Source organism: Polistes fuscatus, unplaced genomic scaffold (assembly GCF_010416935.1).
Source record: "Polistes fuscatus isolate 324 unplaced genomic scaffold, CU_Pfus_HIC Scaffold16, whole genome shotgun sequence".
In the NCBI taxonomy this organism is placed as follows: domain Eukaryota; kingdom Metazoa; phylum Arthropoda; class Insecta; order Hymenoptera; family Vespidae; genus Polistes; species Polistes fuscatus.
Window position 1 is genome coordinate 1,857,053 of NW_025113064.1, and position 14,814 is coordinate 1,871,866.

The 14,814-nt window shown below is 33.3% G+C and overlaps 1 protein-coding gene across 5 annotated transcripts in view; it reads right to left on the minus strand.

Moving 5' to 3' along the window:
* Positions 1-4,493: 4,493 nt before the first annotated feature.
* The window catches only part of LOC122514858 (connectin), a 163,066-nt gene continuing 152,745 nt past the window's right edge, over positions 4,494-14,814 (minus strand). For 4 of the 5 annotated variants that reach the window (XM_043631946.1, XM_043631945.1, XM_043631943.1 and 1 more), the window contains 3 exons: positions 7,087-7,272; positions 5,664-5,803; positions 4,494-5,171 (listed from right to left, as the gene is read on the minus strand). In XM_043631946.1, coding sequence (XP_043487881.1) covers positions 4,902-5,171; positions 5,664-5,803; positions 7,087-7,272 — 596 coding nt within the window. In that variant the 3' untranslated portion in view covers positions 4,494-4,901. The remainder of the gene's footprint in view (positions 5,172-5,663; positions 5,804-7,086; positions 7,273-14,814) is intronic. The other variant, XM_043631947.1, reaches the window with a different exon arrangement.

Genomic DNA, 14,814 nt, shown 5'->3' on the forward strand with positions numbered 1-14,814 from the left:
TTTTGGACAAGATAAATGCAAGACTCTCGATCACGTGTGTGTGCGTGTATATTTCTTCCTTTTTTTATTTATTTATTTTTTTTTTCTTCATATGAAGGATGTATAAGTGTATGTATGTATGTATATATATATATGTGTGTATGTGTGTATGCATTCGAAAAAGGATTGGCATCGCGATACTAACGACGAAGAGAGAAAACCTATGTATTTTTTTATATATATATATATATTTATGCATTTATGTCTTTTTATGTATGTACGAATGATCAGGATTAATAACTCTTTTTGGTTTATAAGAAAAATTTTCTCTATCCCTTTTTTTTATTTTTTTTTCTTCTTCTTCTTATTATTATTATTATTTTTTACTATCAGCCGACAAGAAACTCATTTTTTTTCGCAATAAAATTCATTTTTTCTTACGATATATATATTATATAAGTAATATTCGTTTATTCAGACTTCCAACTTGATTTTTAATTATTTTTCTTTCCTCCTCCTCCTCCTCCTCCTACTTCTTCTTCTTCTTTAATAATTATTAACAATAATAATTATTTTATTATTTAAATCATCGTGTACGAGATTTCTAATGACTAACACCAAACTCTTTCCATATCTTTGGTACCTAAGAGCATTCGCGTGTAATAATAATGATCGTATTAATAGTAAAAAAAAAAGAAAAAGAAATAAAAATAATAATAATAATTACGACGAGACGAGATGACATACGCTTTTTTTTTTTTTCTTTTTTTTTTAATCATTTTTCTATATACTTTTATATTTTTTTTTGTTTCTATTTTATTGCAATGTGAACGAATGAAAAGAATAATAACGATAAGTGTTTATATATTTTTATCTATGTAAAAAATGAATGAAAAAGTGAATAAGTATAGAGACAAAGAGAGAGAGAGAGAGAGAGAGAACGAGAGAATGATTTTTTCATAAAAAAATTGACGATGAGTTAACGTGGTACACCATAGGCTTACCCTTGTTTCAATATGTATATATATATATATATGAATGATTAATTATTTATTAATTATATAATAAAGCTGCCATTTTTCTCTCGAGCCCAACAAATGTATCGTTTTCTCATCGAAACGTTGGTGAACTTTCTTGGAGAATTTCATTTTTTTTCTTATTATTTTCTCTACCTTTTCGTCCCCTATATTTTACACCGAACATGCACATAGAAAGGGAGGGGGGGAAGGGAGAGTGGGTACGTGTAATCCTAGAGTAGAATGGCGGAATGAGAAAAAGACTTCGTTGTATCAAACATAGAAGCTTACGTAAAGCTAGCTTCGTTGGTTATTTTTTTCTTTTACTTATTTTCTTTTTTTTGGGTTTTTCCATTTTTTCGAGCTTTCCTCTAACAACCTTCTCACCCCTCCTCGCCACCCTTTTACTTTAAGACTTTGCCTTTTCTAATATTCTTTTTTTATTTTTTTCTATTATATGCTTCATTCAAGCCGAGGAAAAATATTAACGTGTTTCAGTTGTATAAATAATACGACAACTTCCCCTGTTTATTTTATTCGCTGGTATCATTTTTTTTTCTCTCGCAAATTAGCCACCGACATTTCGACAAAAAATCGACTATTTATAATATATATATATATATATATATATATATATGTATATGTATATACATACTATATTCACGACACTATGATATAACGTATATACTATGACAAACATTTTCAACATCATTGATAATTTATTTATTTTATTTATTTTATTTATTTTATTTATTTATTTATTATATCTTTTTTTTTTTTATTAAATTCGAAGGAGAGAAAGGGTTTCAAAGAGGGTAGAGGATAGGGTGTTGGTTTTGAAAGGGCCAGTCGAGGTGTTCCACGTTACTCGACAAACATCATCGTCTCCTTAAATGAAGTTTCTTCTTTTTTTCTTCTCCTTATTTTATTTGATTATTCTTATATACGGTTATCGCAAGCAGAATGATTAGAGAAGTTAGAAATAAAGGGTTCGCATTTAGAAGTACACCTATGGCCATTCATTTATTTGATCATCAATTGATTTATCTTCCTTCTCGTTTTGATTTTTTCTTCTTTTTTACTATGACGAAATTTTGTATAAGTATCAAATTACTTTTTTCTATTTTTAATAAGATTATTCTTTCATTCGAACAATTACGCGAATTGTTTCGATTTAGATGACATCGGATTAGACTCGTAAGATTGCGTTTCAATGGAAATAAGTTAATTAACATTCTAAGATGGCACGCACTTATAGAAGCTAAAAATACTTAAGTATATGTATGTATGTATATTTATATATATATGTATATAATTAATAAGAAAATGACGGTGTGTGTGTGTGTGTGCATGATATTTTTGGTATTGATACGATAAATGACGTTTCATGTATTATATTATACAATAATCGTATAACTTTTGAAGTTATATCTTTCATTTAATTTAATTTTCTTTCCTTACTTTTTTCTTTCTTTTCTTTTTTTTTTATTTTTTTTTTACATTTTTTTCTTCGTTCGCTAACACATTACGGACGGATGACGAAATCTATTCTCGTTTATTGCTTTAATAATTCAATTAATTAATTATTCATCGTTATACTGAAAATTTAATAAGTAATATAATAATAGGAAGATTATATATATATAATGATATACTCGCAAAAAGTTGAAACGCGAGAATGATTTTTAATTAGTAATTAATATACGATTAATATTTACTTATAAGATTAATTTGAAAATATTCAAAATAAAAGCTATCCGACCTATGTTATATGACATAATTGATCGAGAGTAATTATAAATACGATTTATATATTCATAAATATGATGCTTCTTTTTTTAAATTATTAATATTCATGATTAATAATTATACGAATTATATATATATATATATATATAATATTTACGTACAATTAATCGTAAATATCGAGTAGAGCAATGACGTAAAAATAATAAAAAAATATAGACGAAGAGTACTACAACGTTATCACAAATAATTCAAAATAATATTAACTCTTGTAAAGAAAAAAAGAATAAAAAATTCTTCAGTAATAATAAATAATCAATGATAAAAACGTCTTGTCCGTAATATGTTAAAAAAAGGTACTTTTACCGGTACTTTCGGTGAATCTCGCGAGATACTAACTCGTAATGTATACATCGTTTCTTCCTAATCTTTTACCTTCATCATATTTCTTTTTTCATATTCTTTTACCCTCCCCTCTCCCTCTCTCTCTCTTTCTTTCATCACATTTTTCTCCCAATCCTTTCTTCCATTTTTCTTTCCTGTACCAACGCACAGATATACAGATATACGCGTATATTAACGCATTTTCGCAGAGAGAAAGAGAGAGAAACAGAAAGAGAGAGGAAGAGAGGGAGGGAGAGAGGGAGAGAAATGGTGACTCTTCGCGTTTTTACTCAGGATTGTCTGACGTGTAATTAGCGAATAATAGCTCGTGCACGCTCGTGTGCGAATCAACTTGACAAAGGTGAATGAGAGAGAAAGAGTAAGAGAATAAGAGGCAACCTAGAGAGAGAAAGAGAGAGAAAGAGAGAGAGAGAGAGATAACGAATGAATGAATAAACGCGCATGTGTGTGTGTGTGTGTGAGAGAAAGAGAGAGAGAGAAACATGTGCACAGGTAGAGTCGCGGAAATTTAGATGAACGCATGTCGTCGGTTGAAACCGTGCGACATTATTCTCGCTCATTAACCATGCTAATTTATTCATTGGACGTTCCGCATGTAATATGTATTATAGTTCGATTACGATCGACATGGGGAAGCTAAAACGACGAACGTCGAGAACCGAGAAAAAGGAATTTAACGTCGAGGGAAATAAAAAAATTACGATCTTTTCTTTCCTTTTCTTTTCTTTTTTTCTCTCTCTCTCTCTCTCTCTCTCTCTTCTTTCCGCGTGTTTCACGTAATTCGCAAATGTTCCTTTTTTCCTTTTTTATTTGTTTATTTTTTTTTCTATTTTTTTTTTCTTTTGGACACGCGATAGTGATCGCGTTTGATTATAATTTTGCTCAACTGTATATATATGTATGTATAATATTATCGATCGACGTTTAATGCAATTTATTATATTTTCCGTTTAATTTTTGTACGAAAATGATATCGTTATCTTCACGAATTATCTCGTTTATTCAAAATACCAATTGCGAGATCGCGTTCGTTGCAAAAATCATGATTTTATTTCTTTCGACGACGCAAAAATTCGTGAAAAAAATAGGCCATTCGTTATATTCTCTTCTCCTTTTTTTTATTTTTTTCCTCTCCACTTCTACCTTTCTCTCTCTCTCTCTCTATTTTCTTTTTTATTATTATATTGATATTAAGTGTACTACTGCTACATTAAAAATGCCATGGAATTAGCATTAGAATTAACAAATTTCTGTCTCTTTCTCGGCATGAAAAATAAGAAAGTTAAAGTGCTTTTTTATTCTTTCTCTCTCTCTCTCTCTCATACCCTTTCTTCCTTCCTTTCTTTATTTCTTTTTATTGTCTTCCTCTTTTTCCCTTGTTCTCTCGCAAAGCATCTATCTTCTCTTACTTTAAACAAAAAAAAATATAAGAAAAAGCTAGAGAAGAGAGAAGAGATCTACGAAGCAAGCTCAAAAGCCGAGCAAAATTTAATCTAAGGAATTGAAACTACAAATATATCGTCGAACGGGGGGTGGGGGGAGGGAGGTTGATGGTTGGATATAGGAGAAAGATATAATACCATCGCATTTATGGGAATGGAAAATTTTCCTATATAGATTTGGATAGAATTTTGACGTTGTTAGAGCAATATATTCCATCGTTACAACGATCCCTCCAAAAATGATTTTCCTTCCTTTCTCTATTTATTTCTCTGTTAATGATCGGTGCCCGGAAAAAATTCTAGTCTCTTCCTTCTACGTGAAAATCAAGGTCGAAAAAGGAAAGATAACTATTTGAAGTAATAGAAGTGAACTAGCGTAGACGAATCGGTTGACTCGGTGAGTCTGCGCCGAAGATGGAAACCATATGGAACCCGAGGAACCCACTGGTGCATTCTCGTGACGACTGGATGGCTGCTCGGAAGCCATTAGGTCCTCCCTTGTGGTCTCCGGGCATGGTAGATCCTCTAACTTTAGATCGAACAAATGCTTCACGTAGCACACCTTCCCATCCAATATCTGCACCTGCGAACGTTCAACAAAATGCGACAGTGCACGATTCGTCCCATTAACTAACTTTTTCATTTTACATTTATTTTTCATCCTAACATCAAACGCTTCTTCCCGTTGCTGCCGCTGCTACTAAGTTGCAGTGTAATGCGGTGTTAAGTTACGTATAAACAAAAAAAAAAAGAAAGTTTAAACAATAAGGGATATGTTTTAATATCAACAATATTATTACTCTAGCGAAAGAAACGGAAAGACAAAAAGAAAATATCACAAAGCTGATTTAAAATCACGCGAACAACAAAGAGAAAATAATATTAACGTCGGAGTCAAAGTAACTCGAAACATAATGAGTTCGTTATACATACGTGTCTCTTTTTACTTTATACTCTCTTCATTTAAATAATGAAACAAGGATCAACCTAATCGCTTTTAATTTAAATTTGCTATCTCTCGACGTTTGCATAAGAGAGATAGAACATAGACTACGATTTACTTGAAAACTATTACCTTAGGCTGCGAATTACTATCCAACGAGGAATCCTCGTATTCTTCGCCCAAATTTTCATAACTTTCATTAGCCACGTCACCTAAGTAGTTGTCCTCGTCTTCCTTGTTTCCTATTTTCAAATTATCAGCCAAATATGAATCTAAAAACACACACGCGCGCGCACACGCGTACGAACGCGTACACGCGAGGTATTTCGATATAAAGGGTGTCCCCGGATAATCCGTTTTTTCTTCTAACGCGTATTAAAGTATTCATTAAATTAACAAATTGCATCTTAGCCATTGGTCATAAACAATAATACCGAATTTCCCATACTTCGATATTATTTTGCAAACCATTGACGATAATAAATTAGTTTCAACGCAAATGCAATCCACGTTTCGCGCGGCAACGAAAAGTATGCAAACAACGGGCTTGTTGCGTTTAAAACAATAAAGCTGTGCGTCGTAATTCTTCTCTCGGTAAAGTGAAAAAAATCTTTTGAGCATCTCCGCAAAGACATAATTTGTTACCCTATAACGCTATTTAACTACAGTTTGCTAACTTTAATATTTCACGTGCCACAAGAAGAAACAGATTATCTGGGACATAGTAGTGTACAGGGTGTCTCATTTTTTAGAGCAATACAAACATTTTCCTACTACGAATTTCACTTTTATTTTAGTATATAATATTCATTTATTAATTATTCAATTCAATTTCTACGAGTCATAAAAGAGTCAATGAAATATCGATGACGATGACACAGTACCGATTCAATTTCGTAAATATGAAATTGTCATAAATTCTATAACTCGACGAGAACTGTATGAGATAGCTGCAATACATATTTTTCGTTTATAATACAGAAACTTTTATTTGAAACATTTGTTCATAAGACGAATAGGATCGGAGATATTTGGTTATATTAAATAAAATAGAGGACACCCGGTGTAAGAACCTTTCGAAGTAAGGAAACTTATAAAAGGGTGGACTGAGATGAGGAGGAGGAGGAGGAGGAGGAGGAGGTAGGGGGGGTAGTAGGAAAGTAAGGGAAATTGTTAGAAACTTTTGATCACCTTCGAGACCTATATATCTACTTTTCTCACTTATTTTCTATCTGTCTCTCTCTTTTCTCTATTTCTTGACTCGTATCATCTTTGAGAGAAAGACAGGAAATGAAATTAGAAAATTATCAAAGACTCTTTTTGGTGGATTGGGGAAGGGGAGGGGATGATCCTGAATAATTAGCAAAGAATGTTTCCATTACGTTTATCGTGTCGCATTTATAATATTTTAAGCAGCGACTCGATCGTATTAAATTGAAATAATATTTTACTTTTGTTTGACTGCTTTCATTTTGAGACACCTCGTATATCTCGGTTATTAAAACACAAATATATGTGAGGGAAAGGATATAATAGAAGAATAAGTGAAATTTACCAGGATTTCGCGCGATCTCGAGTTCCTGATTCCTCTCCAGATCCTCGGTGTTGATCTTTAGTGCTGTATTATTACTTTCGAGGAAACAAATAAGCTCCTCGAGGGCATCCCGTAACTTTATATTCTTCGTCTCGTTCCTTAAACCCCAAATCCAGGCAAGATTGCAGTCACAGATCAATTTGTTTCCTGTAAAATATATACGACATCAAAATTTCCCATTGGTTTTCCTTCGTAACACGACGAATGATTAATTGTTATTTATATTAATATAAGAAAAAAGAAAAGAAGAATAAGAAAAAGGATTCGTCTGCGCTGCAAAACGTTTATTCCCCGTAATAAATAAAAGAAACTTCTTCCAAAGTATTATTTCATTCGTCTTCGTGCCAGTCTTATATTTTAATCGCGATAACACAGTTTCGTCGAATTTAATTAACTTCTTAAACGAAGAAAAATTACAATAATAGAATGGAGGGCGGAGAAAAAAAGGAAGGGTGAAATCGAAGTTCGAAACGTCCAGTAGAATTCAATTATTCGTCAGTTCGACTTTCTGATACTTATGCCGTATCGTTAATCTTTAATTGAAACGTCGATTAGTACGGACAATTCAGCTATTATTAATGTTGCTAAATTATGCGGAAGGCAACGAACCTTCAATGATCTCAAATTGAATAAATTTAGTTTCGAAGATATTCATTTTTAAAAAATCAACATTAATCAATTAGATTCTTTTGCCAATCATTCGTTTCGTATTAATTATTTAACACTTTCGTGTTTTTTTCTTAAAAACTTTTGAAATAAAACTGTAGGTTATATTAGTAGTATTACGAATTGACGCGAGTTAAGAGTTATTACATCGTTTGACAATTTGTTCGAAATAATTTTCCTGTCATTTTGAAATTTTGTCAGAGCTCTCGCGAACGAGAAGACAAAGGGAATGCAGGGGTTAAGGAGTTTGATCCGATAATATAAATTTGTAACGAGCACTGCATCGTACTTTTCACGCGCATTTTAAATTCGCTTTGTCGAATCTCGACTTTGAACGATTTTGCTAAAGTGCGAGAAGAGCTGATATGAAATTTTCATCTCGTTGCTTCCTGCATGCAATATCCTCCTCTCCTGTCTTTCTTTTTTTATTTTTCTAATCTTATATATGCATACGAGATTACGTATTACTTAAGATAGAAAAGATAAGAGAGTAGACGACGAGCAAGAAAAAAATCATCAAAAGATGGGACGGAAAATTTCTATTAAAAAACAACGAGAACGCAAAATATTGCAACTATTTCGAATGAGATCAGTGTCATTCTTCGGAAAGTTGTTTAGAAGAAAAAAATCTTCGGAAGTTGTTTAGAAGAAAATTTGCAAATGGGTAACAACGACAGCGTTGCTGTTTTCTATCGGTTTCTCGGATAATTTTTTACTCGTTCGTCCTTTATACTTTACAAGGATAAATCGGTTTTTGATGCAACTTTTGAAAGAGCTAAGAGTCTAAGATTCGCGTAAATCTTTCGACGTAGCCCTCAGGCACGATTTTAGAAAAGACACTTTTTACTTAGACGCTGTGTCGCGGCATAAGTATTAGAGGTGTGTCATGTACAGAGGGATATCCTAGAATAATTAAAAAAAAAAAAAAAGAAAAAAAGAATATATAAAAATCAAGAGAGAATAATGAATCAATTTGAGTGATCTCGCGATCTCGTTTCTAAAGTAGAATTAAGTATTCTAATTAAAGCGTATCATCAACGTGGCCATTACTCGAACAACAACAAAGAAAACAGTATTAGGGGCTTCCATGAAAATCCTGTTATTTCGAGTTGCGTTTAAATGTCCAGACAATTCGAGCCAATTCTTTCGCTGAAAGGATTACGGTCGTAACGACAGGATTACAATGCTCCTCCAAGCGACTATTCGTCTTCTCGTGTATGTGCTTTTAACCCACACTAACGCCTACTATTCACGATTCTCAACGTATTTATTTACATACCTAAACACTTATTGCACCTACGTGGAATGCCAAGCAAGAGATACGTGCATGCTATACATTTCTATATATTTCTGCATATGTATATGTATATCTATGGATAGAAAGAGAATGCACCACTATTCCATGCAAGGGTGACTCTAATTTTCTGGGAAATAAAGTACCTACCAAACGATCTGATTACGAAAGCACTGATTTGCATTCGTTTGTTTTATATCTTCTTCTCTTTTTTCTTTTTTTCTTTTTCTCTATTTCTACAATTTTTTTTTACTTCTTTTTATACTTTTAGAAGAAGCGAACTAGGAAAATCTTTACGCGACGAAATCATTTATTTTCGAGGGGGGAGGGGGCACAAGAACGAACGATAAAATATATATAATTGTTTGAAATAAATATCGGGCCGTGTTGGTATAAATAAATAATTTCAAATATTCGATAACTGCTAATATTTACGATTCAATACTCGATGTACCACACAATATTCGATTTATAGACCGCATTTGACGATATCAAAGAAAACTCGAGTATGAGTGTATGTACATATATATATATACGTCATCCTTTCGTGTAATATTTGAAAATTTCGATTTGAAGTTAAAATTTAAACGATTTTATCGATGGTTCAATAAATGTACATACGCGTATGCATTTCCGATATTAAATGTTATAGTTGTCTTTGAAAATAATTTGAAAGATCTCGTTCAAATGTTTTATTTCTAAATTATCTAATTTTATTCGCAAACGCTATATTTCATTGAAATAATTTAGATTTCTTTCTCTAACGCAAAGTTCCGTGACTTTTCTAAATATTATTGCGATTTTCTCTACGCGTACACATATATGTATTTTAATAATTTAATTCTTTTTCTAATATCATTTCGAGAAATATATATTCAGGGAATTTTCACTGCATTTTACTTATGTTTCATTTTATTCATTTTATCAAAGATGCTTTTTATTTCCCACGAGAGTTTTTCATCATTCACACACACGCGCACAAGGATATTATAATAAAACTAATTTTGAATTTAAATTCTATACGAATTTTTTCAATATATTATTATAAATTTCTTTTTCATTTATTCGATTGACCGCGGAATATATTAATTTTGCTAATATATTTTCAGGATTCGATAAATATCAAAATAAATTGAAAACTTTTCAAATATAAGTATTAACAATGTTTTTTATTGTATCAAGTGCACGTTTTAAAAATTGGACTACACGTGCGAGTGGTTTTTTTTTTTTTTCAATTGAAATATTAAAACTCAGAGATTGATTTTTCAATAAATTTTAAATATAACGTAATACAATATATGTAGGAAGAAATCCGGGCGCGTGTGTGCGTGTGTGTGTCCGTGTATGCATGCATGCATGCATGCATGCATGCATGCAGGTAGATCGTAAAATTTCGAGGGAGTTTCTCCATTCGGTCAGAGACGTTGAAAAATGCAAGAAAATAAAAGAGAAGGGATTTTTTTGTTCTTTCTTTTTATCGATACCTTCTTCTCCCTTTCTTTAACCAATCCTCAAGCTTTCCTGCGCAACCCTGCTATCTCTTCCCTGGACCCAGCCTTGTTTCCGTTCAACCCACCACAATAATCCTGTGTGCACGTGCACCGATGCATTCGGTAAAAGAATGACTACACTGACATCTTCTATCTTTCTCCTTTCTACCTAAACCCACATTGTTTATCTCTTCACCGGATTCAGCTATTTTCTTTTCTAACAGACTGACTTTCCCAAAATCGATCGTCTCTCTCTCTCTCTCTCTCTCTCTCTCTCTCTCTCGTTTTATATTTATTTATCTTCCTTTTTCTTTTTTATTTCTCTATCTTTTTATGCCTTATAAAGCTTCCTTCTTTTACTCTACTTTTCAATTTCCTTAACTTTTTCTTTCTTATTCTAGTTCTCTCTTTGATATTTATTTCCCTATTTCTTTCTTTCTATCTTTCCACGTTTATCTATAAGTTGTAATTTTATCTTTTGGTTTTCCCCTCCCCGTTCAACATTCTATTGCAATTCCCTTAAACGTTTGTTATATCGAAATGTTTAAATTTCGATCGAAACTTCATATCATTTTCCTGGTTCCTTTCGGATTTGTTTTATAACTCTCTCGAAAAGAAAAAAAGCTTATGATGGTGCAGTAGATGGGAAGGAAAAAGAGAAATAAAGAGAAAAAAAAGAGAAGAAAAATTCATTCGCTATTTGATCGAGTCATCATGATATCGGTGGTAGCTACTGTAGCTTTGGACGACACATTTTCCACCTGTTATTCTTCACGCTGTAACTTTTTATTCCTCGCAATTCTCCCCCCCACTCCCTTCCACGTATATATATGTACTTACATATGTACTCTTCTTGTCCTTTCCGGCCAATTTCGTATAAACGACGAACGTCCCTGGGTTTTCTGTACCAAAATGTTTCCCAGTTTTTTTTCTCTCTCTCTCTCTCTTTCCTCTTTTTTTTTTTCCTCCTATCTTTCTCTTTTTCTTTTCACTTCCATTTGTTGCAGTATATATATATATACGAGCTGAAAACATTGATGGTATCGACAAAACGATCACAACTCCGTTCAATTGTCGAATATTTTTGTTGGTTTGTTTAGGGGGGGATGAAATAGTCTCTCTCTCTCTTTCTCTCTCTCTCTCTCCGATAGTGGTGGTGATTTTTGTTTTTGCTTTTTTTACTTTTTTATTTTTCGTTACATTTGTCTCAAAAATACACCCGCGATGCATCGAAGAGGATGCTCGAATGAACTGTACTGTCGAGTCAGCACTTCGACGTCAATATGTATATTTATCTAGGTATTTGTGCGCGTCGTCACGTATAAGCTTGGTTACTGGGTCCTCTGTATATGTGTGTGTGTGTGTATATATACCATTTTTCTAGTGTTTCATTTGTGGTTGGAAATTTTACGATCGATACGTTTTGTTATTACTTCGAGAACGAATAAATATTTGCTTGTTGCTTGCGTCAGAGTTTTCTATCGTTCTGAGGGGATTAATGATATTTGCAAATGAAACTTTCTATGCACATTCGCCATTTACAATTAAAATATTCATTTGTGTAATCATTTAACGAAGATTTTATATACATATGAAATATATAACCATGAAGGTATCTAACTCGATTACGGGGTGTACGTAAAAGATGAATAAAAGTGTAAGTTTGTAATAGGATTTTGAATGATGGACATTTCGTTCATTAACGCATCCTATTTTTTTCTCGATATTATTTTTTCTTTTTAATTCCCCCTCGCAATTTTCAATAGAATATAGTTAAATTTATATACGCGCGTAGAGTATACACGCGTGTACGAATTTTAATTATCGCTTCATTGGGGACTAATTAAGCATAGGAAATGTTAAACGTATTGAACATAATTTAAATCTAAAATGTTTCCTCGATAAACATTAAAATGATCCAATACTACAACGATCAATGCATATTATCATATTGCATACACGATTTTATATTAAAAAGTGTTACTATTTAATGTTAGAGAGATGGTCAATTATTTTATTACGATTCTCGATTTATTTATTTTAATATTAAAATAATTAATAATACTTTAAAGTAAAAATCATATTATGATATAAAATCAATCTAATGGTTTGATTTATTTCAATTCTATATATTATGCATTAACATTGATATGCGTAAAATAAATTCGGACGAGATATTCGATCTTACGATCATAATTTAAAACGTCATAATCGTATCGTAATATACGCATTTATACGTCATCGAAATATAGTAGGATAAATCTGAAAAAGTCGTAATCCTATAAATGGAAGGAGGAATATGAGTTTCCCGCATGAATACCAAATTTCAAGACGGACTATGCGATTCGAAATCGAGAATAAGCTTGAGAAATACTATGATGTATACTAAAGTATGTATTGCTAGTGGTTCCGATAAAATACCATCTTCAATGGATTTACAAGCATATCCTACGTTCGAAGTAATAAATTTAAATAGGAAATATTCGAGCTGACGAGAAATAGAAGAAAAGTTTCTTAATTAAAATATAAATTATATCATAGATATACATTAAATACAAATAATGTATTTGTTAGAGCAGTACGGACTTTGATAAACTCGATAATAAATTGCAAGGAAAATAGAAAAGAAAAAGAAAGCAAATCTTTTGACTTACTCTCGAACGAGTCCGAGTAATCTGAAAAATCTCAAGAAAATTAATGTAAGGTGAAAGAAAGCAACGGAGGAGAAGAGGGTGGGTGGGTTAGAAAAGATCGTCGAAGAAAGAAAGAAAAAAAAGAAAGAAAAAAAAGCCAAGTTTTGCACTCGGAGAAGTTCGCATTAATGCATGAAAAAAAGCTCTCTTGACGGATTGATAAGCCGTCAACTTGGACTCTCCTCTCTGGACTTTAGAATCAAGTATCAAAAGAGAACACAGTTCTACGACAAGATGGGAGAAGAGTTGAAAGAAAAGATGCCGGTGGAAAGGTGAGTCGAGGTTCAATTCCGCTCGCGCTAGAGTGCACCAACCTCAAGATTTTTTTAATTAATGAGAAAATCGCAAAGTCAAACGCAACTCCGAGCCCGAACCAACCCCCGTTAGCCAGGCTGCCAGCCAACCCCTATATACCTACCCACTCCTTCGGACCACGGTGGTAACTAACTGCGATGACCTAGCTCGCGCGACTGCACGTGACTGCGCAAACTTAGCCCCCTTCTCTTCCCTCTTTTGCACGCACGCACGCGCGCCCGTGCCCCCGCCCCCCGTGCCCCCCTTTCCGGGTGTTGAAACTTTGAAAACTTTGGCCGCCGTTAAATCCTCGTTATCCTCCAAATTAATCCCGCTTCTCTTCTCTTCTCTTCTCTTCTCTGGGAAGAGCAGCTTGAAAGCATCCCCCTATCTTCTGCGACGACACATTCAACACGTTTTTTCTTTTTCTTCCCTAATATTTCGCATTAGAGGGAGAAGAAAATTCGAGAAGATGGACAGAAATGAAATAATTGTTCCTATTATTAACGCCAATTACTTTATTACGAATTTGATTAGAGATGCGTTGACGTGCGACGTTAAACGCTTGTACAAAAGGGAGAAGGAGGGGAAGGGAACGGGGGGTCCGTCTAAAGACGCGATAAAACCTATTTATCTAACTATCCCCTTTTATCTTTATCGATCGATCTAGCTGTCTATCTATCTATCTTTCACTGTCCTCCCTATCTTCTCTCAACCCTTTTTTGGATACATATCTAGCCGCCTATACTTCCGTTTTTCCCTCTCTCTTTCTCTCTTTCCGTTTGTTGGGTTGGTCGGTCAGTTTGGGGGGTCGCGGAGGAGGTCGATATACGTCAGGCGCAAAGTAATACCACCTGCAACAGCTGCAACAATGGGAGAGTTCGTGCGAAGCAAGAAGACTGTCAGGCTAAGTTATGTGCCAAGCGACAACTCCGAACTGGCCGGCACCTTTGGATTAAAATTCTCTAAATGGCGAATAAGATCCCTCATGTGATTCGTCCTATAACTCACGTTACCCTTCGTCGTTTCCTTCCGCGTTTTCTTTTCATATTGGATCAAAGTTGCAATTCTCTGCAAGCAGATACGTTCAAACGCATCCTACGCGTCTCGATTATTCCACAAAGTTGTTGTACACATTCTGCAGACGAATTGTATTTGTAGTATATGTAATCGTTTAGCTGGTGACTTATTTTTGCGCTAATTGAAAAATAGAAACGCACTTTTGGCACCAACGTAAGTTCACCAGACGAAC